At 46.2% G+C, this 24,910-nt stretch overlaps 1 protein-coding gene across 1 annotated transcript in view; it reads right to left on the bottom strand.

The window, feature by feature from the left end:
* Positions 1-24,910, bottom strand: part of TMTC4 (transmembrane O-mannosyltransferase targeting cadherins 4) — a 996,962-nt gene that overhangs the window by 650,734 nt on the left and 321,318 nt on the right. Inside the window, exon 5 of the mRNA XM_086934371.1 lies at positions 16,156-16,243. Within this exon, the coding sequence (XP_086790497.1) occupies positions 16,156-16,243 (88 nt within the window). The remainder of the gene's footprint in view (positions 1-16,155; positions 16,244-24,910) is intronic.

Genomic DNA, 24,910 nt, shown 5'->3' with positions numbered 1-24,910 from the left:
GGTGGAGGGCCAGATGTTGTTGGGACGTTGGCCCTTCTTCTGGCCGTTGCAGCGATAATAGAGTCAGCTGTGACGGACCCCTTGATATAAGCTGGGTCCTGTGAGGAGAATTTGTACTTCTTTTCTGTCCTCGGCGTTACTGATCTACATGTAGCCGGGTCCTTGAAGGCCTCCTTCCCCTGGTCTGTGATGCTTTTCAGCATGGGAAGGAATTGGCTTCTTGTCTGAGTGGGGAGCAATGTTTCTAGTAGGAAATCTGCTTTTGGCTTTTCCTCCTCTAGCTTCACCCCATAAGCTGCTGCTGCCTTCCTGACGACCTCGTTGTATGCCCCGATGTCGTCCGGTGGCGAAGGCCCTCGACGAATATGTCTCCACCGCCGCCTCCCGGTTTTCGGCTTCGATGTCCTGCCATTCCTGGTCCTGGGCCGTCGAGGAACCCGAGCCGTAGCTTGACTGCTGGTCCCCGTAATCCTCTTCATTATAATAGAGGTCCTCTTCCTCTTCGTGCTCCGAGAGCTCTGGAGTTTTCGGCGGATCTTCGACGTCGAACTCCTCCTGTTGTCCCACCTCCTCGACGGACGTTGCCGGCCTCGAGGGGATCTTGTAACTTTTCATTTTGTCATCGAAGTCTTTCTTTCTCTTGAGGATGTTCTCCATCTCGGCCTCGAGCCTTCTTTTCTTTCTCAGCATCTCTGCGGCCTGTTCGTCGTCGAGCGTTTCGGCTGCTCTTTTCGGCGGCGTAGTCTACGTTGAAGCTTTCTTCAGCTCCTTTTCCTTCGAAGTCGAAGACCCTTTTTCGGGGGCTTGCTTCGACGACCTCAGCTTTTCGCCGGTCTTCTGCCTCCGGGAGTCCTTGTCGAAGGATCCGCTGGGCTCTTTTTCAGAGGATGCAGCTTCCGCCGTCGAACTTTTCGGCGCCGGTGCTCCTTTCGAGGCTTTGGACTCTGACTTTCGAGGGTCCGCCTCTGGTTTTCGAGGCCCTGAGGGGGTTTTCGGGGTCATAGACTCTCCTACCTTATCAGGCGTTTTCTTATCGGTCTCTGCGACCGTGAAGTCTTCTGGACCTTCGGCGATGTTGTCCTCGTCGTCGGTGGAGAGGCCTAGTTCGTAAAGCGTCGGGCCTGGCCCTTGCCCTGCATCGTGCGATGAGCTATCCTCTGCTTCTCTCGAACTCTGAGTGTCTTCGGCTTGAAGACGGCGCAGGCGTTACAGTCTCTGCTCTCGTGGTCGACAGGCAGGCAGAGGTTGCAGACCGGGTGTTGGTCCTTCTGCGCGAACTTGTGGTGGCAGTTCTTGCAGAATTTAAACGGAGTCTTGTACATCCCTGCGCTCAGGGGGCCCCCTGTATGCGCATTCCTCCAAGGACGTCGAAGATCTCGAAGTTCTTCTCTTTCTTCGTCGTCTCCTCTCTGATGGTCTTCTTCTCCTCAACTTTTCCGGTTTTTACCGTCGAATAGTAGCTGTATTTTCTCCTTTTTTTCCTCCAAAACTTCTGGAGCTTCACGCAACGATCCAGACCCAACGGCGGAAAAAAGAATCTGAAGATGGCGCCCAAGGGTGGTAGCTTCCGCCTGGGCTACAAAAAAAAAAAAAAAAAAAACAAAAGAGAAATAAAGACTACGATTCCGGACCCAACCACCAGATTGCGGAATATGCACAGCATAGTGAATCCAGAAAGATTCACGCTGCAAAACTACATTTAGATATTGTAAGTTCCTTATGTGATAACTGTTTATTCCTTGGCTAGTTTCTGCACATACAGTACATACATTTGCTCTGGTGAAGGCCTTGCTGCATTGCTGCAAGCTACCGAGGAAGCGCCAGGGATTCCTCACTGAATCAAGTTTACATTTGTGGGCCAGATTGCTTTGCCCTTCTGGGAGCTCAGCTATTGATCACATCAAGACTGTGGATTCTCTTCCCCATTAACTAACACTCTTAACACCAACGCTGATATCCTGAAATAAATGAGTATTCATAGCCAAATAAAACATAAGAATGTATATATTTTGCTAACAAATCATATTTAAGGCAGTTTATGTTTTAGCATGTCATAATGACAATGAGAAAATTAATTAATGCATAAAGATAGAAAAGAAAAAACATTTGATTACTGATAGATGCTACAGTGGTTGCTTAATATATGTATGTGAACTTGGACATGGCGTTGGACAATTTTCCATTTGCACTACAATGAAAGATTACACATAGTGACAGGCAGAGCTGAGATGGTGAAAAATAATGTATAGGAAAATCATAGCTATGGAAGTACCACGCCCCATAAACAGACAAGCATTTGCAATGCAATAGGTCTCGCCTTAGGAAAGTTTGAGCTATTGGTATTGTAAATGACAAATTTTTTATTTATGTGTTGGTTTTAAAAATAGCAAAATTAATAGCTTTGTCATTTACAATGCCAATAGTTTTAACTTTTGCAAATGTGACACCTATAGCATTTGTAATGCAATATGTGTTGTATTTACATGACTTGGATTTATCGATATTACAAATAACAATGGCTTTTATTTTTTTTAAATAATTAATACTTAAAAGTTATTGTAATTTATAATGGCAGTAGCTTAAACATTTGTAAATAACTTTTGTGAAGATTATGTTCAGTGTATTTTATTGTGATGAAAATAGAAGAACAGAAGTGAAATATTAACATCTTTTTCATAAGAAAGCTATGGTAACAGGGAAAGAAAGATAGTATCCAAGCCGAAAGAGACAGACAAAGTCTGACTAGCCTGTCCCTTAGGGTTCTTTGCATGTGGTGAGACTCTAGTTATGTTACAGGAACCTTAAGTGCACATATGCCAATAAGGTCCCCTTGGAGCCAGGAAGATAACAGCATCAGACTGCCAGTCCCTCATAAATAATAATCGGTACATTTTGATCACCATAAGTGTCAGATCTACAGCCTCCTCATAGGTCAGGTTCCAGGCTCTAAGAATATCAGGCACGGGCACCCACCCATCAGACTGGACTGTAGCTGCCCCTTTCTATTAAAATGTACATTGGAATCTCCTCAGGCGCCCTGAAGTAATGGCAAGGTAACATGTAGCAGTTTACAAAACTCCTAAAAATTCTAATAGTCAGCTGCGTGCTACTCGCCGAAAAAAGCTCTTCGACGCCTGGTCAGGGTTAGTTAGCGCTATATTAATGCAATTACTATTACTGCAAAAGAAATAGTCTTTCCTCTCTCTCACACACACACAACAATGTATCTGTACTGAAGAACCCGGATTCAAAGATGCTAACACAATCAAGTAAAACAAGTTCAGATCTCAGGCCAGCGTTGCAAAAAAAACGAGGCAAACCGAGGGACGGGCATAGATGCTTTTATCCATTAGTTTTCCTGGTTATCAGCCTGCTGCTCGTAGGGTGTTCTGCGCTGAGCGAGGCAGTGTCGGCCCGGCTATGCCTGGCTCGGCTGCCCTCTGCCACAGCGCCTTGTCTCAAGGAGACTTTATCAATACTCTGTATGCCGTGCGCATATTCCTGACGGATCTGAGGTCCTATTCTGGCAGACTATAAAGTGCCGTGATTTGGTGAAGTGAAAGCACTATGCCAATCTGCGGCCTCCAAAACATTGCAAAAGCGGCTGGAAATGAATGGGGGGATGTGCCCTGGATATGTTTTCCCATACCTGGTATGGCAGGCATTGTATATTTATATACACTAGTATATATTATAGCGCTAACATCATTGCGGGGTTAAAGAGCACTGTATATAGGTAGGTGTGAGCAAAACATTAGGCAGACCTCGACCATGAATTAACGTTAAACAATGGCTGGTGTAGTTAAAGCGAAAGCCGTGAACTTGTAAAAAGTCATATATTGGAAAATGAAGCGCTGCGATTTGTTAAAGTGGAAGCGCTATGATGATTTAAAAGAGCACACATTTGAAAAAAAAAAGCGCTGTGGTTTGTTAAAGTTAAAGCGATAAAAGATCTAAGAAGTCACACACCAGAAAATAAAGTGCCGCATTTTGCTAAAGTTTAAGCGCCATGTAATCTAAGAAGTCACATATGGGCGAATATAGCGCCGCGACGAGCTTCTAAAAGTTTTGTTTTTTCAGTCTCCTACAGCGTTTCACAGCCTCCCCTGGGGCGGGACTTCCGCCTTCTGCAGGAAGCCCGCGCCCTCAAAGTGACTGGACGAGAAGGGCAGAAGGCGGAAGTCCCGCCCCAGGGGAGGCTGTGAAACGCTGTAGGCATGTAGGAGGAGAAGAGGCCGCCGATGCAAGTGAGGAAAGCACCGCGTGACGGAGCCTGTAGCTCGGTGAGTGGGGCGGGTGGGGCTTAGTTGTAGGGTGTGTTTGTGTGTGTGCATGCGTGTGTATGTGTGCCTGCGTGTGCGTGTGTGTGTGTGTGCCTGCGTGTGTGTGTGTGTGTGTGTGCGTGTGTGTGTGTGTGTCTGTGTGTTATCCACTTGCTGCTAATGTAGGACAGGAGATGTGCACGGCGTGTGGGTGAACGTGCGCGCTCACATCGGGGATTCTCCTGCGCGTGCACATCTCCTGTCTCACATTCCCAGGAAGTGAGTAACAAAAGATGCTTCGCTGGACGCAGTGCTTCGCACTGCTTACACCAGCTCGACCTAAAAAGGGAAGAAGAGAATTAACATGGAAGAGGGGGGTTATGATGCCACGAAGAGTACATTTCAACCAGTCACTGGTGCCCAGTGTGTGCTGGTGACTGTCAAGCAAATAAAAGTCCTAGACCCTTAATAAAGACGTTTAAATTATCAATATGTGTGGTCCCCTTTTTATGGTAATTAGAATTTATTTTAAAATATCACATTTTACAACAAATAATTTAATTGCAATTTAGAAAAATATGTCGACAAATTTATGTCATGTATCAGTAAATGTGAGATTTCAATAACGGAGGAAATAGTGTTCTGGAAGTGTTTTTTTAAAATTAAATATTCTTTTATTGATTTACAGCAAGTTGTACAGGTCATTTTCTTGTGTCCATAATCTTATGCATAGCATCACAATGACAACTGCTTGAGCAGTTTAGACGGGGTGTCAGGATATAGGAAGTACAATAAACTTAATGCAGTAATAACAGTAGTCGCCTGTGGTTCCGCAGGAGAATATAAAGAAGTTCCCCAAAACAATTTTTTCTTACATTACACAATAACTAGAAAATTAACTCTGCAAAGAAAAAATAAAAGGGTTTTGATCTCATCTGTCAGATTCGGATTTAGCCTTGGTCATTGGTAAGTCGGGGCATGGGGGCCCGGGGGCCCATGTGGGGCAGGGTGAGAGTGGGTGGGGCTCAAGGTAGGAGGAGGGTCCAGGGCGCGCCCACAGCCCGGGTAGGACGCAAAAAGAACAATTGATGGACAGAATGCAGAACAGTGTCATACATTCACCCCAGTACAGAGATCTGGGCCTAAATCCATCGTTTTTTTGTTCACCATGCCATTCCAGTTTGGACCCAGCCATATGCAAATCAGTCTTGACCCTGCACCCAATGGGAACAGGCCAGCCCGAACTGCCAGGCCACGTACTCCCTGGACTGGAATCCACCAGGGGTCGCCTCGCGCGGCATCAATAGGAGTTGTGCTTTCACATATGTGCTCTCCATGCCACTGGGAACAAGCTATCCGGGCTGAAAGCCAGAAACCGGTCCTAGGATACTTGTTATCAGTCCAGGGAGGACCTGGCTTGGCAGTTCGGGCTGGACTGTTCCCATGGGGCACAGGGTCAAGACTGATTTGCATATGGCTGGGTTCAAACTGGAATGGCATGATGAGCAAAAAAACGATGGATTTAGGCCCAGATCTCTGTACTGGGGTGAATGCATGACATTGTTCTGCATTCTGTTCATCACCGGTTGTTTTTGCATTCACATATGTGAGGGCATGGGTTATTAAAAAATATCCGGGAGGCTGCAGTCTATGTCAGGGACAGTTATGTTGCAGATATGTTGGTCTTCATGGACGACAGGTATTCTTGCCATTGAATGGGATTGACCCGTGCAGGCGCTTGCGGTGCGTTGGACAGTTGCACTGTGTGTTCTGCGACTTAAGCTCTACGGAGGTCAAGAAGCCATACGCGCATGTCAGGACCCAGTTGCGACTCTCAGGACATAGCTATTTTGTGTTTTGCGAGGCACAGGGCCAAATCCAAGAATTTGTTAAGACTTTTTCGAGAGGCGCTACGCTTCGTGATTGACAACAGGAAGTGAGTGGCATGGGCCAACACAGGGCCACCCGCAAGTGCCTTTGCAACGTCATTCCAATATAATTGAATGCGAGGACATGTCAACACCATATCTATAAACGTTGCCTCCATAGTTAGGCACCTGGGGCATGCGTCAATGGAGATAGGGTACATCTGTGCTAATCTATGTGGTGTTAAATAGGTGTGATGTAAATAATTAAATTGGGTATACTTCAGTCTGGCGTTTGTGGATATGATTTTGGGGTAGTTAATACATTGTGCCCGTTGTTTATCAGTGATGGTGCTTAACAATTCCGAATCCCAGTAGGCCGGTAGTGTTGTCAGGAGAGGGGTGTGTCTTGGTCTAAGGGAATTGTATAGTGCTGTTATTGCGTGTCTGCCATGCCCGCGCATCAGTAACGTTTGTAAAAGTTTTGATGTGGCCAGTTCAGTTCCAGGCGGCCATGCCATGCAAATGAGCCCAGCAAGAGTTCCAGTGGCAAGTTCGGGGTGTACGGTTTGGTCTGTTTCTTAGGAAGCACGTATTTGGACAACTTGTGTCTCGCCATTTCCATTAAGATGTTGCCTTGCTTTTTCTGCAGGCTATTGTTAGAGCCCGAAAGCCACTCCAATATTGCTGACTGTCCCCAGGATAGCGCCCCAGTGACTAGTTCGGTGAGGTTTCTCCTCGCAAGCCAACTCATTGGCCATTGCAGTTGTGCTGCACTATAATAGTGTTCCTAATTTGGTGCTCCCAAGCCCCCGTATGACAGCAGTAAATACAGCTTTCAGAGAGCCACCCTCGATCTATAGTTCCCCCATATCAGAGAGACAAGGAGCGACTCCAGGTCCATAAAAGAGCCTCTGCGGAATTCCGAAAGGGAGTGTGGAGAAATAATACAAAAGTCGGGGGAGTATGAGCTTTTTGGAAATAGCCACTCGCCCCATGGGGAATAAGGGAAGGCTCATCCAGAATGGATGGGTGGCGCGGGTCCTAACAATCGCTTTCCCTTAGTTTCCATCCTCGCATTTACGTCAGAATGGTAGACCTGGACCCCCAAGTACTTGAAGGTGTCAAGCGCCCATTCCAGTGGTATATGAGGCAATGGCTCGTTGCTGATCCGCTGAAAGTGTATACATTGGAAACATCGCTGACTTGGACCAGTTGACCCGTAGGCCTGAAACCTGTGCATGTTTATTCAGCCTGGCCATCAGACCCTGAAAGATTTCAACCTGACTACGCAGATTTATCAAATCGTTATCTGCATACAAAGACAATATGTGCCATCGCTAATCAGCGTATATGCCCCAGTTTAGTACCCGTTGGCGCAGTTTGCATGCTAATGGCTCCATGGCCAATGCAAAAAGGATTGGCGACAGGGGGCAACCCTGCCTTGTGCCACGCTCAATCGTAAACGGTAGGGAGAAGGTGCGGCCTGTCTTTATTCCAGCTAGTGGCTTCATATATAATATACGCACCCACCTCAAGAAATTAGGGCATATACCGAAGCCAGACAACACTGTCAGTAGATAATGCCAGCTAAAGGTGTCTAACTCCTTTTTGATATCTAGGGATGCTGTCCAGGGTGTGTCAGATTCTGCGCCTGCCAATTCTAATAACACAAATAGGCAGCGAAGGTTCAATCCAGTATTCCTCTCCAGGATGAAACCATTTTGGCCTTTCTGTACCAGTGTGGGTACTGCTTCAATCAATTCATTGGCTAATAATTTACTCCGGATTTTATAATCTACGTTCAGCATTGATAAAGTGCAGTATGAGGCCATCTGGAGCGGATCCTTGCCCGGTTTGGGAAACACTACTAGCGTTGCCTCTCGTAAGGTGGTAGGGAGTTCGCTCTTTTCAAATGCTTCTTTGTACATGTTAGCCAATCGGACAATATGCTGTTAGGAGTAAGTTGTGTCAAATTCTGACGGGCAGCCATCCGTACCCGGGTTTTACCTGTTGCAATTTGCCTAATGTCTTCGGAAATCTCGTCCAATGTGATAGGGTCTTCAAGTGAGTCATGGAGCGTCTGTGTTATCTGTAGAAGTTGAACATGCGACAAAAACTGCAGAGTAAGGGCTGAGTTGCCAATATTGGGGGCTGTATATAGGGAGGTGTAATATTTATAAAAGGAGTTATTAATTGCTTCCTGAGTATTCGCTATAGTCCCTGTGGGTGTGAAATTCGCTGTAATGGGAGGTTGTGAAGTGTCAGTTTTTATCAGCCATGCCAGCATCTTGCCAGCTTTGTCCCCTTTGGAGTGTCAATGAGCAAGGTATGATGTGTAGTCCAGCGCTCAAAGATTGTCTAGTGTTTCTTTATATGCTAGATGGGCCTGAGCTAGCAAAGGACCAATAGGGGGATATGTGGGGGAGAGAGTCTCACATCTCTTTATCTCCAGTTCTTGGTTCTGGAGAGCGTTTGTGAGTGATTTACCGGAACAGTAAGTGGTTCAGCCTTAAAAGCATCCCATTCCAACTTCGTGCTCCAAGCCGTGCCCGTGTTGGACTGGAAATATGAATCAATGGAGTGCGACAGGGTAGCACGAACGCCGCAAGGGAGAGACACCAGGTGACACCCTGGGACTCTGCGTTCCTGTAGAGGGTTGTGATCCGAAATCGTGCGCGCCAGGTATTCCGCACGTGTTACGGTATGTAGGGCGCTACTTGAGCAGTATATGTAGTCTATCCTCGTGTAAAGTTCCAGGAGTGCAGAATAATGTGAATAGACGCGCATTGCAGGGTGTTTACTATGCCATGCATTGTGTACCTGCATGTTAACAGTCCAGTTCCTCACGTGTTGAGCAAGTTTAACGGATTGTGCCCCCGGAAGTGGAGGGCATGAGCGGTCCAGGGCAAGATCCTGCACACCGTTAAAATCTTCTCCCCATATGTTGGTGCCATAGGGTCCGTGAGTAGAGATGGTGTGATTGACTGTAGAAAAGAGGCCTGTCCCGAGTTCGGGGCATAGCGATATCAGTGCCAGTGGGGATCAGTTTAAGAGACCTTCTAGGGTTGCGTAGCGGCCCTGTTGTGTCAAGTCGGTAGTGCTATATCTGTAAGGGAACGCCGGGTGCCACCCATATAAGGACACCCCTGGCATATCCCGAGCACGTGGTACCAAGGACTGTGCCCCTCTATTGCTTGCGAAGAGGCACAAGAGTTTGTAGGGTATGTTGTGTTTCTTGTAGTGGTGCAAATGAGATCTTGTGGCTACGTAAGTACTGGTGTACCATGTGGCATTTGGCGGATCCCGCCAGGCCACGCACATTCCAAGTCAACAATGTATAGTCATCATTAGCCATCTAATTGACAATAGGCAAGAAGGCAATCACAGGATTGTGAGTAGAGCATCACCCTCCCCAAAATCCTGACCCCCGCACAACCCTGACCCCCACCCCCAGCAACAACAAGAACACCAATCAGCCCGCACTCCGAGTGCGATGTTAAAATGCTGGCTGACATAAACAAATATGAAAACTACCCAATGTCCCATTGCTGTTAAAATGCAGGCAGACAAACAAATATGAAAACTACCCAACATCCCAACCCAGGCCGGCTTGCCAACGGGCAATTGGCAATCTACACTAAAATGCAATTGGTTCAAACAATATATAACTTATGAGAAGCTTACGAAAGAACGTCCCAGAGTTCTTTTTCCTTCCAAAAATGAAATATAATGAGCGGTGGGAAACAAAGCGGAGGAATAAAGATAACAAGAAAGAAGAGAGGAGAAAGAAGAAAGAAAACAGAGGATTGTAAAGGTGCTGTATCAGATACTGATCGCTGTCCTGTCTATCACGAGTGGTGCAGAAGACGGTGCCCTCTTTATGACAGATACGCAATTTGGTTGGGTATTGTAGTGAGTATTGTATTTCATGGTCATGCAGACATTTCTTGACTTCCATGTATGAGGATCTGCAGCGCTGTACCGACTGGGTGTAATCTGGGTATATGTGGACTGCTGTGTTCTCCACCTGCCATGGGCCGTGGGGTCTGGTTACCTGCAAAATGTGGTCTCTGTCCTGGTAGTCGAATAGTCTTGCTAAAACTGGTCTGGGGGGGTTGCCTGGGTGCGGAGGACCCCCCTGTACCCTGTGCACCCATACGACCGACAAGAACTTTGAGGTCTTGCCCTGAATGATCTCTGTGGAGAGTCAGGACTCCAAGTATAGCTCCATGCTGTGGCCCTCCGCTCGCAATGGCAGGCCTACAATGCATACGTTATTCCTACGGGACCGTCCTTCCTGATCCTCTACTCGGGGCTTAGATATTCCACTTCTCATTGGAGGGACTGAATCTGGTCCTTTGCCGCGGTCACTATAGGGCGTAGAGATGCTAGATTGGACTCCGATTCTTCCATCCTATCCTTCACCCTATCCTTCAGCTTCTTATGGTCCTCTCTCAAGAATCCTATGTCGATGCTGAGCGAGTCACTTTTGGGGCCCAGTGTGGTTTTAATGTCCAATATCGCGGTTATCAACTCATCGAACCAGTGTGATTGGTTGTTATGGTCAACGGGTTTCGCAGGCCCAGCGTGTTCAGTGTTTGTTGCGCCAGGAACCAGGTTTGGTGTATCCGGGGGCTGAGTTTGCGCTCTGTCCTTTCTGGGCTTTCCCATTTCCACTGTATGGGCGTTTACTGCCTCACTGCTGGATGATCACTCTGCTGTAGTTCTCTTTGGACTGACGTGAGGAGGAACTGTTGCTTGCAGCAGGCCATGTGGATGGGAGGACCGCTAATGTCTATAATGCACGAGCCCCATGGTCCGCAAGAGGGGGAGCCCTTAACTGCTTCTATTGCGGCAGTAGGCCTCAATGAAATGGGTCGACTGTGGGTGATGTCTGCGGGGGACCGACAGCAAGTCCTCTATTCCAGTCGTTTTCTTGTCCCAGGGCCGCCCGATGTTGGTGCAGCAGACGGGTGCGCCTCCCAGTAGGCCGCACGGCCCAGCACCACGTTGACAACGGGGCGCTGCGGGAGCGTCCCTTCCCACGTCTCACCGTATCGCCAGGAGTGACGTCAGGCGCTTTTAGTTGGAGTCTTCGGCAAATCCAAATTGGGTCGGAGCTGTGCCTTTAATCGCATTCACCTTGGCAGGGAGGACAGGGTCTTCAGCGGGCAACGATTTGCCACGCAGCTGAGCGGATCCTCGTTACTCGAGGTCCGTGGCTTCGGATGGTCCGCAGGCAGGCGCTGCTAGTGGTCTCTTCGCCACCTGGTATTTGGCTGCGGGTATCAGTGCAGCAGTCAGGATGTTGCTGTTGTGTGGCTTACTGCATTCAGTCAGTCGGCCAGGACAGGAGTTAAGGGGGATTCTTTGGCAGGCCCAGAGTGGAGCTCAGCGCTGCACGTCTGTGCTGGTCGCCATCCTCTGTGTGCACATCTTACTGTTCATTGAGATCATGACGAGATAAACAGGAAACATCTGTCATCTAGAAGAACAAGATGGGCTAAGAGTAGAGGTGAGGCCTAACCACAAACTTCTCACCTGATGTTATGCTAGCTTTGGAAACTAAGACAGCGACATGGCTCAAAATAAAGTATAACCTTTTGATAAACTATGTACCTTTCTGTAACTTCTGCTTTCTTAATTTTCCAAGAAGTGACGCAGATTGCTTTCGATAAAATGTCCAGCTTTCACATGTTCTGCGGGCAAACCCCTACTAATTTTTTGATTCTGCGGTCACCAGTTCCTCATTAAAACTGTATAAACGGACAATCCACTGACCAAGTCGTTGATCACCTCATACAGTGTCCTTCACGACGAGGTGCCCCCAGCTAGCTGATTGATTGATTATCAGATAAGTTTATAAGGTCTCATTGCATCTTGATATTCCATTTTTCTCTCTCTTTGAATTGCCATGATTTAATATTTGCTAGATTGCGTGTTTTTATTCTCGATTATTGACGCGTCTTTGACACTTGTTATTTGTTTGAATAAAGTGCCAAACCTAATTCGATTCCTGCTTTTCAGAGTATCTTTTTATGTCAGATAACACATTTAGTGTTGGTTCCTGCTTGGTGAAAACAACACTCTCTAGCAAATCTTTCTTCTGATTACAAGAAATGCCTAGTGCCATTCCCAATCAAACTCAGGATACCAATGGCACCCTGCAGCCCCCTAGTTTCAAAATATATCTGTTTCCTGTCAGTTGAGTAGTTGTATGAACTGCCCTGCAATGTTATTATTGCACAATACTTTAGAGATCAAGGGCCATATGTACAAATACATTTAGAGGTCCCAAACCCTGTGATTCACTATATCACAGGGTTTGTGACTGCCAAATGGCTTTTTGGAATATACTAAGCTAATTTTAGTGATTTGGTGACAGGTTACCAATTTGCAAAATGGGTTTGGAAGGGCATATAAAATCTCTATTTGGAAGGGGCATGTTTAGGGCATTCCTTTAAAATAGCAATGTATTATGGTATGTAGCAATGTTTTGTGACCAAAAAAGCTGGCAAGTTTTCAGATTGATAATAAGTGAAATGTATGTGTTTTCAGTGTGCTTGTAATAAAGTGACATTTCACTGTGAATAAAATCAAGCACTTATGCCAATGTCATGAGATATGTGACAAATAATGCACCCCAGTTTAAGGTACTAGTTGCAGCCCTGCCTTACCTTCTGTCTGCACTCACTCCACTGTCAGACTGGAGATCCGAGCTGCTTGGGGCAAGTTAGCGCCTGAGCACAAATGTTTTCAACAAGACCAGGTTTTGATCCTCTATGGTCAATGGTGAGTAGAAGGTTCCAGCATCATGTAACCAATAAAGTAACAACACAGTCCATCATGCCTCTGCCACCAGTGGTAGAGGACTAGGAGTCTGGGGCAGTCAACAGCCATGTAACAGTGAGCGTGGTGATGGCAATCTCACCTCTCCTCAACTGCAGACAACAGAGCTCCTTCTGGCTGAAACAAAGTTACGTTCAGAGTGCTTCAAGCACTATAAAGGCAGAGAGGATCTTTTCTAAATTAGTGTAACCTTGTATCTCAGTGCAGTGATGCAGGCACCTGGACTGAAATGCTTAATCTTAATACTTGGCAGTGCTGAACAGAAAGATGGTCACAAAACATTGGCATTTTACCAAATCCCAACATTTTGTAGTAAGATGTCCACAAAAGGATAGGGGTCCTCTAGTGGAGCCTTTCACCTTTGTGAATGTAAAAAAGAAAATGTGTTGGGGAGTAGGCAGTGTTCCAGGGCACCACCGATTATTCTCAAACAGACCTTTAAAATGTTTTAACACTTTTTTTTTTAATTTAGCAGAGCTTCCTTAAAAAAAAAGGGCTGCATTTAAAAAAAACAAATATATAAAAAACGATCACAGGCATGGTGGTCTGCTGACTGCACCAGGCCACCATCCTTGTGGTGTCCGCGAATCCTAGTGAGACGTAATTTGTGACCTACCTCATAAATATTGATAAGGTAAGTCAGATTTGGACTCACTACAGTTTGGAATTTTGTGAACCACACTGTTCGGTTTTATGTGGGTTTGCCCAAAGTTCAATACTGATCACAAAAATACAGGTTGCACCTCAAAACCAATATTTTGCGACCAGTGTTTTGTACATCTGGCCTCAGAAAGGACTCGAGAAGTACAAAAGGAATTTTAAATAATATGTGTGATTGTTAGACCTGGGGTTACCAGTCTATATAGGGTAGCTTGGCACAAAGTAGGAAGGTCTATCCCAAAGGCAAAAGTGTTAAGTTTGCTTTGCACCCCTACAGTAACACAGCGTCCATCCACTAGAAAAGAATGACACTACACCAATTTAGAAAAATACGGTCTGTTTTATAAAACTCTTTGTCAGATTTATGGCTTCCAGCAGTTTTCAGTATCAAAATTCTGAATAACTTCACTTTCAATTATTAGATTGTACCATATTCCATTTGTTAGCTACAATACCTCCTTCTCTCATTTTTAAATGAAAGCAAACTGAGTGACATATTCTGCTATTTAAGTAAACATTACATAAATTTGACGATCTTAGAAAAGGTCACAGATCTTGTCAAGTCTCTCTACAGGTAGGCAAAGCTGTACAATACCCCTAAGGTCTCCAGGATATTACAATCAGGTTGATACAGGTTCTCAGCACAGTTCCAGTAACAGCACACTTGTTTCACATTGCGAGCAGCTAGGAATCTGAATGAAGACAGACAAGTTCTTATTTCACTTAATCAAGCTACCCCACTTGCTCTGGACTCTCATTAGATATGTGGGATCCCTCACTCTCTCCTCACGAGCCCACAGTGTTTTGTGACAAGTCAATTACAGCCCCACACTTTATTAGCCCAGACTCAGCCTTGACTTCGGGGTTCTGCTTCTGGCAATTTAACCTAACACAGTTAGGGAAGCATTGCAAACCGAAGGATGTGGTTCTATTGGGACATATAGGTGTCTCAGTACATCCCTTGGAGAGTTTCCTGTAGTCTAGTTATAAGTTTGCAGCCAGTACTGGTGTCCCAATGTAGTCCCAGCTTCGCTTTTCTCCTCCCTCCAGCCAAGAGCCCCCCCTTCGCTTACTTTATTTCTTGAAGCCGACAGGGTTTTGGTTCGCTCCGGCCATGCTACCAGACTCTCTCTCCCCAGTGGCGCCTCCCTCGTATGCCAGGCCGTGTGACAATCAAGCCGGCACTGAAGGGAGGTCGCACTGGCTTTACTGCTCCGATGCTCTCTCTTCCGCCGTCTCTGTCGACTCTCTGGTAAACGGCATCTCTGAGCAGGCGCGGGAGAGTAGCGTCGTTAGGCAGAGGCCACCCCCTTCTCCCAAAGTGCTCAGTGGCCCTTCTCCGGACCTGCGCGATCGCAGATTTCTCCTGGCCAACTCTCCGCCCCCTTCAGGGACAGTGAATCCCGCACCGAGACTGCGCAGTGCCGCTCCACCTCAGCCTCAGCCGGCCACCCGCTCCGCTACCACAGCAGCCCCCGGTTGTCCTTGATCTCCAAGTCAGAAACGGCTGACGGACCGGCGGAACACACCTCAGGGGTCACGGTTCTCTTCACCAGGATTACCATTAACGGAGGAAGAATCTCCCAACCGCGTCACTGAGTGAAGGTGAGGGGAGACTCGGTGGGCCAAGTGCAGGCGGCAGGTGGGCACGATGAGCAAGGGGGAGAAAGGAAATAATGAATTCCCTCAATCCTATCACCAGTCTTACAGAGTTTCTCAAAGGTCTAGTTAATCTTCAATACTGAACAGTGGGGCCGTCTTCCACACCCCTTCACTCCTCGAAAAGTCTCTCAAATTCACCCAGAGTTAGGGGTCAGACCTTTTTAACTTGAGCAGACTCTCTGTCCAGGGTCAACAGGAACGAAGTCTAACGAGGCCAGGTCTGTAGGTAAAAGGGGGTGTTTACAGTAAGGAGGCAACCCTTAAAAAGAAGTCCACCCTCTGAATGTCCTACGCCATCTAGCGCCACAGCCTGTGCTCCAGCTGACCCTCTCTGAATGACAAAATGGCCGCCCTACAGTTGGCCTTTTATACCCCTAGCCTCAAGTGTCCAGAACAGGCCAGAAGGTTCTAGATTCCCCATATGTGTCTATGGCCCAGCCCCTGATGTAAACAGTTTTGGCAGTTGCTAGCCACCATTTTGTGTGATTGAGTTTCCTCCATTGTAGGAGTCACCTAGGCCTAAAAAACTATAGGGTCAAGGAGTACCTAACCCCTAGGACAACAACTAAAAATTCCAGTGGACATAAAAAAACAAAGGTTAGGAGGCAGAAAGGGAACAAAAATAAATAACTAATAGGAGGGACCACCCAAAGGGCTGACAGGTCTAACAGTCATGTAATAAGACAAGTGTCTTGTCATTATGCTCTAGTATTTCAATTATAGCCATGTCACTATTTTTGCAGGAGTTGCATCGGATGACACATAGAAAAAAAAGGATACATATACATTGGATAGATACATATACATTGAAAATGTGAGGGCTGCCAATACTGCTCATTAACAAGAATACTTACTTTCTGGGAAAGCTTTGGAGTAGCCAAGGAATGATAGAACAAAGAAAATGGCACACAAAAGGTCTGCTCTGCCAACAACACCTGCGACCTTAAAGAAAAAAAGAAAATAATTAATTGATGGCAAACACAATAAGCAACCAAAAATCTTAACAGGTATTGCTAAATGATGACAGGGTGGAAATTAAAAGGCTCAAGCAGCACTTTGACAGTGATCAAAATCATGTAGATTTTAGGACTGAACTCCTACAGTTAACACATCCATAACGTACTGCCAAGACCCATATAGTGCACGAGATCTAGACCGTTCTAGACCAGTGGTGGGTGAAAATTTCATTCCGCCAGCAGAGTTCGCAGAGTTTTGTCCACTTTGTTGTCGACTTGTAATGCGGAGTACTGGCAAAAAGCTGCCAATCGCTGCTTGGTGGAGGTTTTTCCTCTTGCGCAGCCATGCTAATGTTAAGTTGGCAAGTGAGAATTTGCAACCCCTATCACAATTTTCGGGCGCAAGAACACCTCTGGCACGTTTTTTCAATACTGGCGGTCGCGGCAGGTTGCAACCGTTCCAGTTGAAAAAGCTGCTGTTCGAGTAGAAAATCTACTCTAGTGGCAGAAAGAAGTGGCACCCTCTAGCATGCTACGTGGTGCAGTTTGTGATGATTTTACAGAGCCGAATAAGCTCTTGGCACTAAAAAACAGCATGAGCAGCATGATGTGCCGAATTCCGTCTGCAATTCATGCAACAACAAGAGCGACCCATATGTCCTTGTGAACTGGGTATTAATGCTAAGCAAAATAAAAATGTTCACAACGAACTCATTTGAAATACATCATACGTTTTTTTGCAAGACAGTCATATCTTGCTTGAGTTAATCAAAGGGCTAAAACAAATACTACAGGGTGCAACCTTCCAAATGATTCGCAATTATTTAAAGTTTTAGAAAGCCCACACGACAATATATCAATCTGCCTCACTTTAGCCGAAATGAGCATGATTTATTTCATAATCACAAAAAGTACCACAAAAATGAATGAGGAGAAAGACACTTTTTCAAAATATATACAATATGTACAGTACATAGTGATTTTAGTGAACCCTAGTGGAGTGACCATAACCTAACGGAGGTGCATGGATTGTTTCAAAAGTGACTTGAAAAAAGGGGAGTTGGTTATTGGAAGTAAAAAAGAGGAGGTACACGTTTGTAGTATAATTAATAATATTTATAGCATTTAGAGGCTCTCTCTTTATGAAGTCGACAACGTTTCTACCCTCTCTCGATAAGGGGTCTCTTCAGGATAGGAGTGCTGGGGTCATTAGTCGGATTGATAGAGGGTCTTTCTAGTGGAAGGAAACGCTTTCCAAGGTTCAGGATGAGGAAGAAGGGACCCGAGACTTAATCTACGGTAATCAATAATTGCAGATTCCGAAATAAGAAGCCGGAAATTATGCAGTATATGTTAAGGTCTTGGCATGCCCCTCTACTTAGTTCATGGAACTGACAGACTGTAGGGCTTGTATATCCACTTTGGCTTTCTTCCGTGATCGGAGTTGAGTTCTCAGTAGTCCGTAGTTCAATTACTTGGCAATCAGTCACGGGTTGATACACCTGCAGGCAGAACTGTGTGAAAAAGTTTTTATGTAACTCTACAGAATTCCGTAAAGTGAAACTCAGCGAGTTCGCCCCACCCTTATTCTAGACACATATAGTCAAATGTAATTTATGTCATGCCACTATGGGCACATACTATGGATTATATTGTACGAATAGATGTGCTCATAATAGCAACATTCTGAAACCAAAGAGAGATTATGTGTGTAAGCTGAGACTTAAGTCAAAAGTTATGTTTGTCAACAAAGAACTCATGTTTGCTTTGTTAGTACAGAGTTACATCTTGTGACCCAAAAATGTTTACTCTTCCCCCAATGTATCAACAACAAGAGGGAGATTTGAAGGGCAATATTTAACGGGGTCCAGTGTACCGGCCCTAAGACAACAAGTACATACAAAAAGAGATACACTGTTCCCCAAGGAGGTAAAGGGAAAGAGGTATCCAAGCGGAAAGGAGGGGGTAAGGGGAATCCCCCTTTCGGAACTAAAACCCTCACACACCCAGCGAGCTAGGTGTCATGCTTCATCATCTGCGTTCTGCTCCTCGTCAGACTGGCGCCACAATGTCTGACGGGCACCCGTAAAGGGGCTCTTTAACGGAGTTCTTTTGTTCCTGCCAGTTGGTGCATGCGGGTATGAGGGCTTTAGAAGGGGTGTAGACGAAAAAAGGTGTAAAGTTAAAAAAGGTCTGTGAATCCACGGCAATCTTTATTGGTGTGGTACACTACCTTAATAAAAACAGTGAGGTGACAGCACACGTTGGTGCAAAGATCCAGTGGTGTCTGTCTTACCTAAAGGTCGACATGGACATGTTTCATGCTGTAATATCAATTCGCCAGGACCTACAATGTAAAAGAATGGTTCTACACAGTCTAGAAGGGTGAATACTACCTTCCTCTGGAAGTGGGACAGCAGGACAGGAGGTCCTGCTCAGTCCAAGTGGGGCCTAGGAAAGGGGCGACAAATGGGAAAACAGTAAACCCAAGATAACGCTCTCAAGTCAAATTTAGGTCACCACAGCCTGGTTACAGTATCAGTGGCCAATTGGCCCGGAGTGTATAGATACCCCAGTGATTACTGAGAGATCCACATTGGAATTACTGTATAGCAATGCCTTACCCTATTGAGACCGACAATGGCATCTCCGGTCTTCTCAGGTAAAGGAGGCACCAGGAGTTGGTACCTGTCCGTAGTACGGATCACACCGATACACCTACCCAAAACGTCGGGGTCAAAGAGAAGCCGGGGCTTCTCTTTGACCCCGACGTTTTGGGTAGATGTGATCCGTACTACGGACAGGTCCCAACTCCTGGTGCCTCCTTTACCTGAGAAGACCAGAGATGCCATTGTCGGTCTCAATAGGGTAAGGCATTGCTATACAGTAATTCCAATGTGACTCCCTGTTTTCATTAATTTTAACTTGATTGCCTATTCCTGAAACGGCCAATTGTAGTGACCCCTACCTCTGCTATGCCATTCCCATTGTTGTTTTTAATTGTTTTTAACTCTTTCCCCACCTTTTTCCTGTGAATCTCTCAATGATCTCTCAGTAATCACTGGGTTATCTATACACTCCAGCCGTTTGGCCACTGATACTGTAACCAGGCTGTGGTGACCTCAATTTGACTTGCTTTGTGTTTTCAGAGGTGGCTGCTACAAGGACCAGACCTTCTGTGACCGGGTTGCACAAAGGAAACGTCTTCAAACAGCCAGGAAGTAGGGTAGATCTCTAAACAGTATACACCAGCTTGCAATATAAAAGGACACTGTCCATAGAACATGACTGAGTAATGAACTTCTCAAATAAGACACAGTGACAGAACCCATTTCACATGTGTAGGAAATGGAGTTATTGGTCGAGTTGGTTAGAAGACCCACTCAGGCAACAATCACAATCCTTGTCAGGGCGTACCACAAAAGTCACTATGGTTGCATTATAAAAGGACACTGTTCATAGAACATGACTGAGTAATGAACTTCTCAAATAAGACACAGTGACAGAACCCAAGTCACATGTGTAAGAAATTGGGTTATAGGTTGAGTTGGTTAGAAGACCCACTCAGGCAACAACCACAATCCTTGTCAGGGCGTACCACAAAAGTCACTATGGTTGCATTATAAAAGGACACTGTTCATAGAACATGACTGAGTAATGAACTTCTCAAATAAGACACAGTGACAGAACCCAAGTCACATGTGTAAGAAATTGGGTTATAGGTTGAGTTGGTTAGAAGACCCACTCAGGCAACAACCACAATCCTTGTCAGGGCGTACAACAAAAGTCACTATGGTTGCATTATAAAAGGACACTGTTCATAGAACATGACTGAGTGATGAACTTCTCAAATAAGACACAGTGACAGAACCCAAGTCACATGTGTAAGAAATTGGGTTATAGGTTGAGTTGGTTAGAAGACCCACTCAGGCAACAACCACAATCCTTGTCAGGGCGTACCACAAAAGTCACTATGGTTGCATTATAAAAGGACACTGTTCATAGAACATGACCGAGTGATGAACTTCTCAAATAAGACACAGTGACAGAACCCAAGTCACATGTGTAAGAAATTGGGTTATAGGTTGAGTTGGTTAGAAGACCCACTCAGGCAACAACCACAATCCTTGTCAGGGCGTACCACAAAAGTCACCAAATTAGCCTGGGCTTAACTATCATGCAGCTTGGCACAAAGACAAACTGTCAGGCCTAATTTAGCGGCAACGTGCATTGTATTGATGCAGCACACAACCAGTAATAAAGTGAGAACAAAACAAATGAAAAATCCGAAACCATTCTCTCCCTCTGTGTCTCTCTCTCTCTTTCTCTGTACCTGCCCTTCTCTTTCTGTTCCTGTTCCCTCCCTGATACTGCCCACGTATCTGTTCCTCTTTCACTATCCCACTGGCTTTGTTCTTCTGTTTCTGCCCTTTTCCCTCTTTTAGCGATAGTTTTATGGAAAATACAATTTTACTAAGAGCACATGCTTCTTTTGCTGAAACTGCAGTTTCTTTAAATAAGAAATGCCTTGCCTATCCCATGAAGAGAGGTCTGTTTCTTTCTCACTCTGCATTTCCTAGGCACAAGAAGGGTTTATTTTATTTAATGTCCCGATGCCAGGTTGCAGAGGGTGGGTGTTCTTTTCCAACGACTGGCACGGGGTATTAGGACCTTACCACAGATGGATTCATATAACGTAATACCCCCACCTTGCTCGGAGTCAGTGTGGTGTTTATGTCCCCCTTCCACCTCCTCGTTTTTCTCAGAACCAAAGTTTTCTTTTAATTTCCCCCGATGTTCACATACATCAAGAAAGATTTTATATATATATATTTTTTTAAAGGGCTTGGTATCGGAATAGCATTACACTAACCTGCCTTGCCCAGTGGTGGGTGCTGGAAGAATCAGGACAGTACGGTATGTGCCTTGCCCAGGGGTCTTAGGTGTACATTTCGAACTATCCCTGACTTACCTAAGTGTGTAGGTAGAGTGTGCCTGCATAACCCACCACTGCCTTGTCAAATTAGGCTTTTCTTTTAGCAATACCACTGCCTTCCCCAAGCAGCACTTTGTTCACTAATGTGAACAAGATGCAGTGGTAGCTAGCAGCTGCCACGCTGCTCTGTTACCCGGATGATTTGGTAGGCCCTTGGGCACGGTGGTGGCAGGGGTAGAGCAAACGCCCCCCTACTCTTTGGAAAAGCAGAGGGCTAATAACTAGTCCTCCTCCTTAGGTAAGGCAGAGATGTAGGGGTAACCTCCCACACCCTGACAGTCCAACAATCATGTGTGGGTCCAGTGTGAGCAGAGGAGCTAAAGGACTTTAAAAACACACACACCCCTACACCTGTGTGATTGGGTAGGCCCAAGATCTGCTCAATCATGTGTGGGTCCAGTGTGAGGGGAGGAGCTAAAGGACTTTAAAACACAAACACACACCCCTACACCTACACCTACACCTGTGTGATTGGGTAGGCCACAAGATCTGCTCAATAATGTGTGGGTCCAGTGTGAGGGGAGGAGCTAAAGGACTTTAAAAACACACACACACACACACACACACACACACACACACACACACACACACACACACACACACACACACACATCCCTACACCTACACCTATGTGATTGGGTAGGCCCAAGATCTGCTCATTTATGCAGCATCTGCTTTTTCCCCTGTACGAATTTTTCTTGCTTCACTGACAAAGAGTGTGATGAAACGTGGGTGTCTACTGAACAAGCACCTATGACACATGTACAATTTCTAGGAATGCATCGGTCGTGATGATTTTAATTCAGCACATGCCAGCAAAAACGTTTCCTTTGCATAAAGAAATCATGTTGCCTTCTATCAGAATTTGGTGGACTTTTATCCAGTGGTTTCCTTATTTTGAGTGACTAACATTTTCTATGTGAAAAGCTATGTTAAATTCAAGCGACACAAGGTTTTGGACTCCCCCCTCTGTAACCTTTCATTCATTCAACCAATCTGTGGCCAATTTGCCACAGTACAACCCATAGAATGTTTCACATAATAAAATCAATGCTACAACTCTGTGTTCTTATGTTTTAGACAACAAAGGATGTGACTTGACACCCTACACTTCTGACCAGAGCAGCAACAACTCAGTGAAAAATTAAGTAACAAACATCAATGGAAAGTATAAGACGACCCTCAACAAAGGTGATCCAGGGGGGCGCGGCTTAGCACCAACGAAGATGGTCGCCTGACGAGCGAGTTCCGCTGGAGCTGAGCCCTAAAACCCCATATAAATCCGTCCATGATCCGGCAGAAGGAGACCCAGAGCATTCCCAGTGTTGGTAAAGTAGGCTGGGACCGGATCGCTGCAAAATCTGTCTCTAAAAGAAAATCCTGAGACCGCCCTGCAACTCGGAGCTGCCGCAGCGTCAACCCGGAGTAATCGAACGGAAACTAGGGAGGACGCCCTCAACCGCTGGAAGTATGCACCCTGCACAGCAGCTTGATTAGCCACGGGAAGACCTGCACTGCCCTCTTGGAGCCCCCCCCTCCCCGACTCCCTCTGTGGCACTCAGCGAGCGCCTGCCATCGGGCTTCTGGGAGGCCGCTCCTACGACAGTGGACGCTGGGCGGGGGCGGCCGCTCATGGCCCCGAGGCGCTGCTGTCCCTGCGCTATTCCGTTGACTCAGATGAGTGGGGACTTTTCGGGACCCCCCCTGCCCGACACACCTTTACATCCAGAGTGAGGTGCCGGGTTTTTAGGAACCCGATGGTGCCAGGGGAAAACACCCAAAGACCTCTGAGTTCTCCCTGTTCCGGACCACAGAAACACAGAGTCTTCTAGGTGAAGTCAAGGATCGAGTTTTATTGGCTGCAACCAAGTAACAAGCGTCCTAGAAGTACAACAGCACGGGTCGTAGATTCTCAGGAGACTGTTCGTTTTTACAGAACCAGCCTTCTCCTTTTATACAAAAATAACAGCTGCAGGCAAGAATTCTTTAGTTTACAATACGGTCATATACATATTTCCAAAATAATGAAAAAGCAAAGGCATGGAGGTAAACCCACATTTTCGATGTCCAGTTTGTGATAGATGACCCAGCTCGGCCCAGAACTACCATCAGATATCGATGAAACCCCAATAAAATCGGGCACCTCCTCATCGTAAAACCGGCCATAAACAAGAAACATGGACAGGTGTATGTGTGTGGATAACATGGTTTGTATGTAGTGAATGGTTTATGGCATGTTGCGCCTTGATGCTATCTTACTCGGCCACTGGGCGAGGAACTGCCCGAACAGGTTTGGCTGGAGGCAGTGGAGTCAGCTCAGCCGGGTCATGGGGAAGTCAGCTAAGGTGGATGTGTCCTTTCAGATCAAACTCGGCCTTAATCAATTGACTATATGAGGGCAAGCCACAAGATGGATGCCGTTCACAAAATGGAACCCGAGGGTTCGAAACGGAAACTACGATTTAAGGGTGATAGCATCATTCAATCGCGATGCAAATGCATAGGGATAATGTCCTAATCATTACCAGTCTGCCGATACCAAATTCGTCAGGGTACGATGATATTTCGTGACACAAGTGTTGGGCCTCGGTGCCATATTATAGCAGGGCCCAGAATTTTCAGAACCACAGACCCTCCTTTTGCCCTTATATAGGCAATAACTCATGCTAATCTGAGTCCAAATCTGTATTCATGAAGTCATGGAGATGCTGTTGTAACATCATCCTGTTGCTCAATTCGTCCCTCGACACAGGCTTCCTTACACAAGATGTAGCACAGAGGGCACATATTGCAGGAGCGCACTGCACAAAAAGACAGAACAGAAACAGAATGGCTAAGATCATCCCAATGAATATCAGAATTTTCCATCCCCAGGCAGCTATCAGTTCCCAGAACCACCCTAGCAAGGACCAGTCCCCTTTATCCACGTGAATGGAATCAGAGATCTTGTGCAGTTTGGAGATGGCCTGGTACACTGTCGGAGCATTATCAGGGATGAAAATGCAGCAGCTGGATTGGATCACTCTACATACCCCGCCACGGTCTGCAAGTATGACATCTAGGGCGACCCTATTTTGAAGAGTCATAAGTCGGTCCGACTGGAGCTCAGCAGTCAAGTTACTAAGGGCACCGGCCGTTTCGGTCACGGCGGATTAAACTACCCTCGTCAATTGGCGAATGTTCCTGCTGTTCACCATAGGCCCCCAAAACGGCAGAAAACCCTTTGCGAAGTCCCCAAACTCCATCTCCGCAGTGTCGTCTTTACTCACGACACCCCTAACTGTCCTTGTCCGATGGTAATCTGCCTCGGCCGTGTAGGTGGGTGGCAGCAGAAACGAGACAAAACATGTGCCCGAGAAGTCAGGGGGCAACCATGTATAGGCTCTGTCGTGGCAGACGAAGTAGGTACCCTTAGCCGCTAAGAATGAAGGGGAGGTCTGAGATGAGAAAACGTAAGTCTCGGTACAGACACTGTTCCCTAACTGGGCTCCAGGGTTTTTGCCATTTCCCTGCAGACACAGGTGACCTTGGTGGGGTACTATCCAGATCGGGGAGGATTTCTTTGATTTCTGACTCTCAGCTAAGGAAATCCCATACTGAGTTACATTCCATCGACTATAAGGCGTCAACTCATCTCTGGGAATCGTTCTGTATGTG

The sequence above is a fragment of the Lissotriton vulgaris genome, chromosome 8 (genome assembly GCF_964263255.1).
Source record: "Lissotriton vulgaris chromosome 8, aLisVul1.2, whole genome shotgun sequence".
In the NCBI taxonomy this organism is placed as follows: Eukaryota; Metazoa; Chordata; class Amphibia; order Caudata; family Salamandridae; genus Lissotriton; species Lissotriton vulgaris.
Note: the sequence above shows the minus strand (reverse complement) of the source record. Positions and strands in the feature narration are given on the sequence as shown.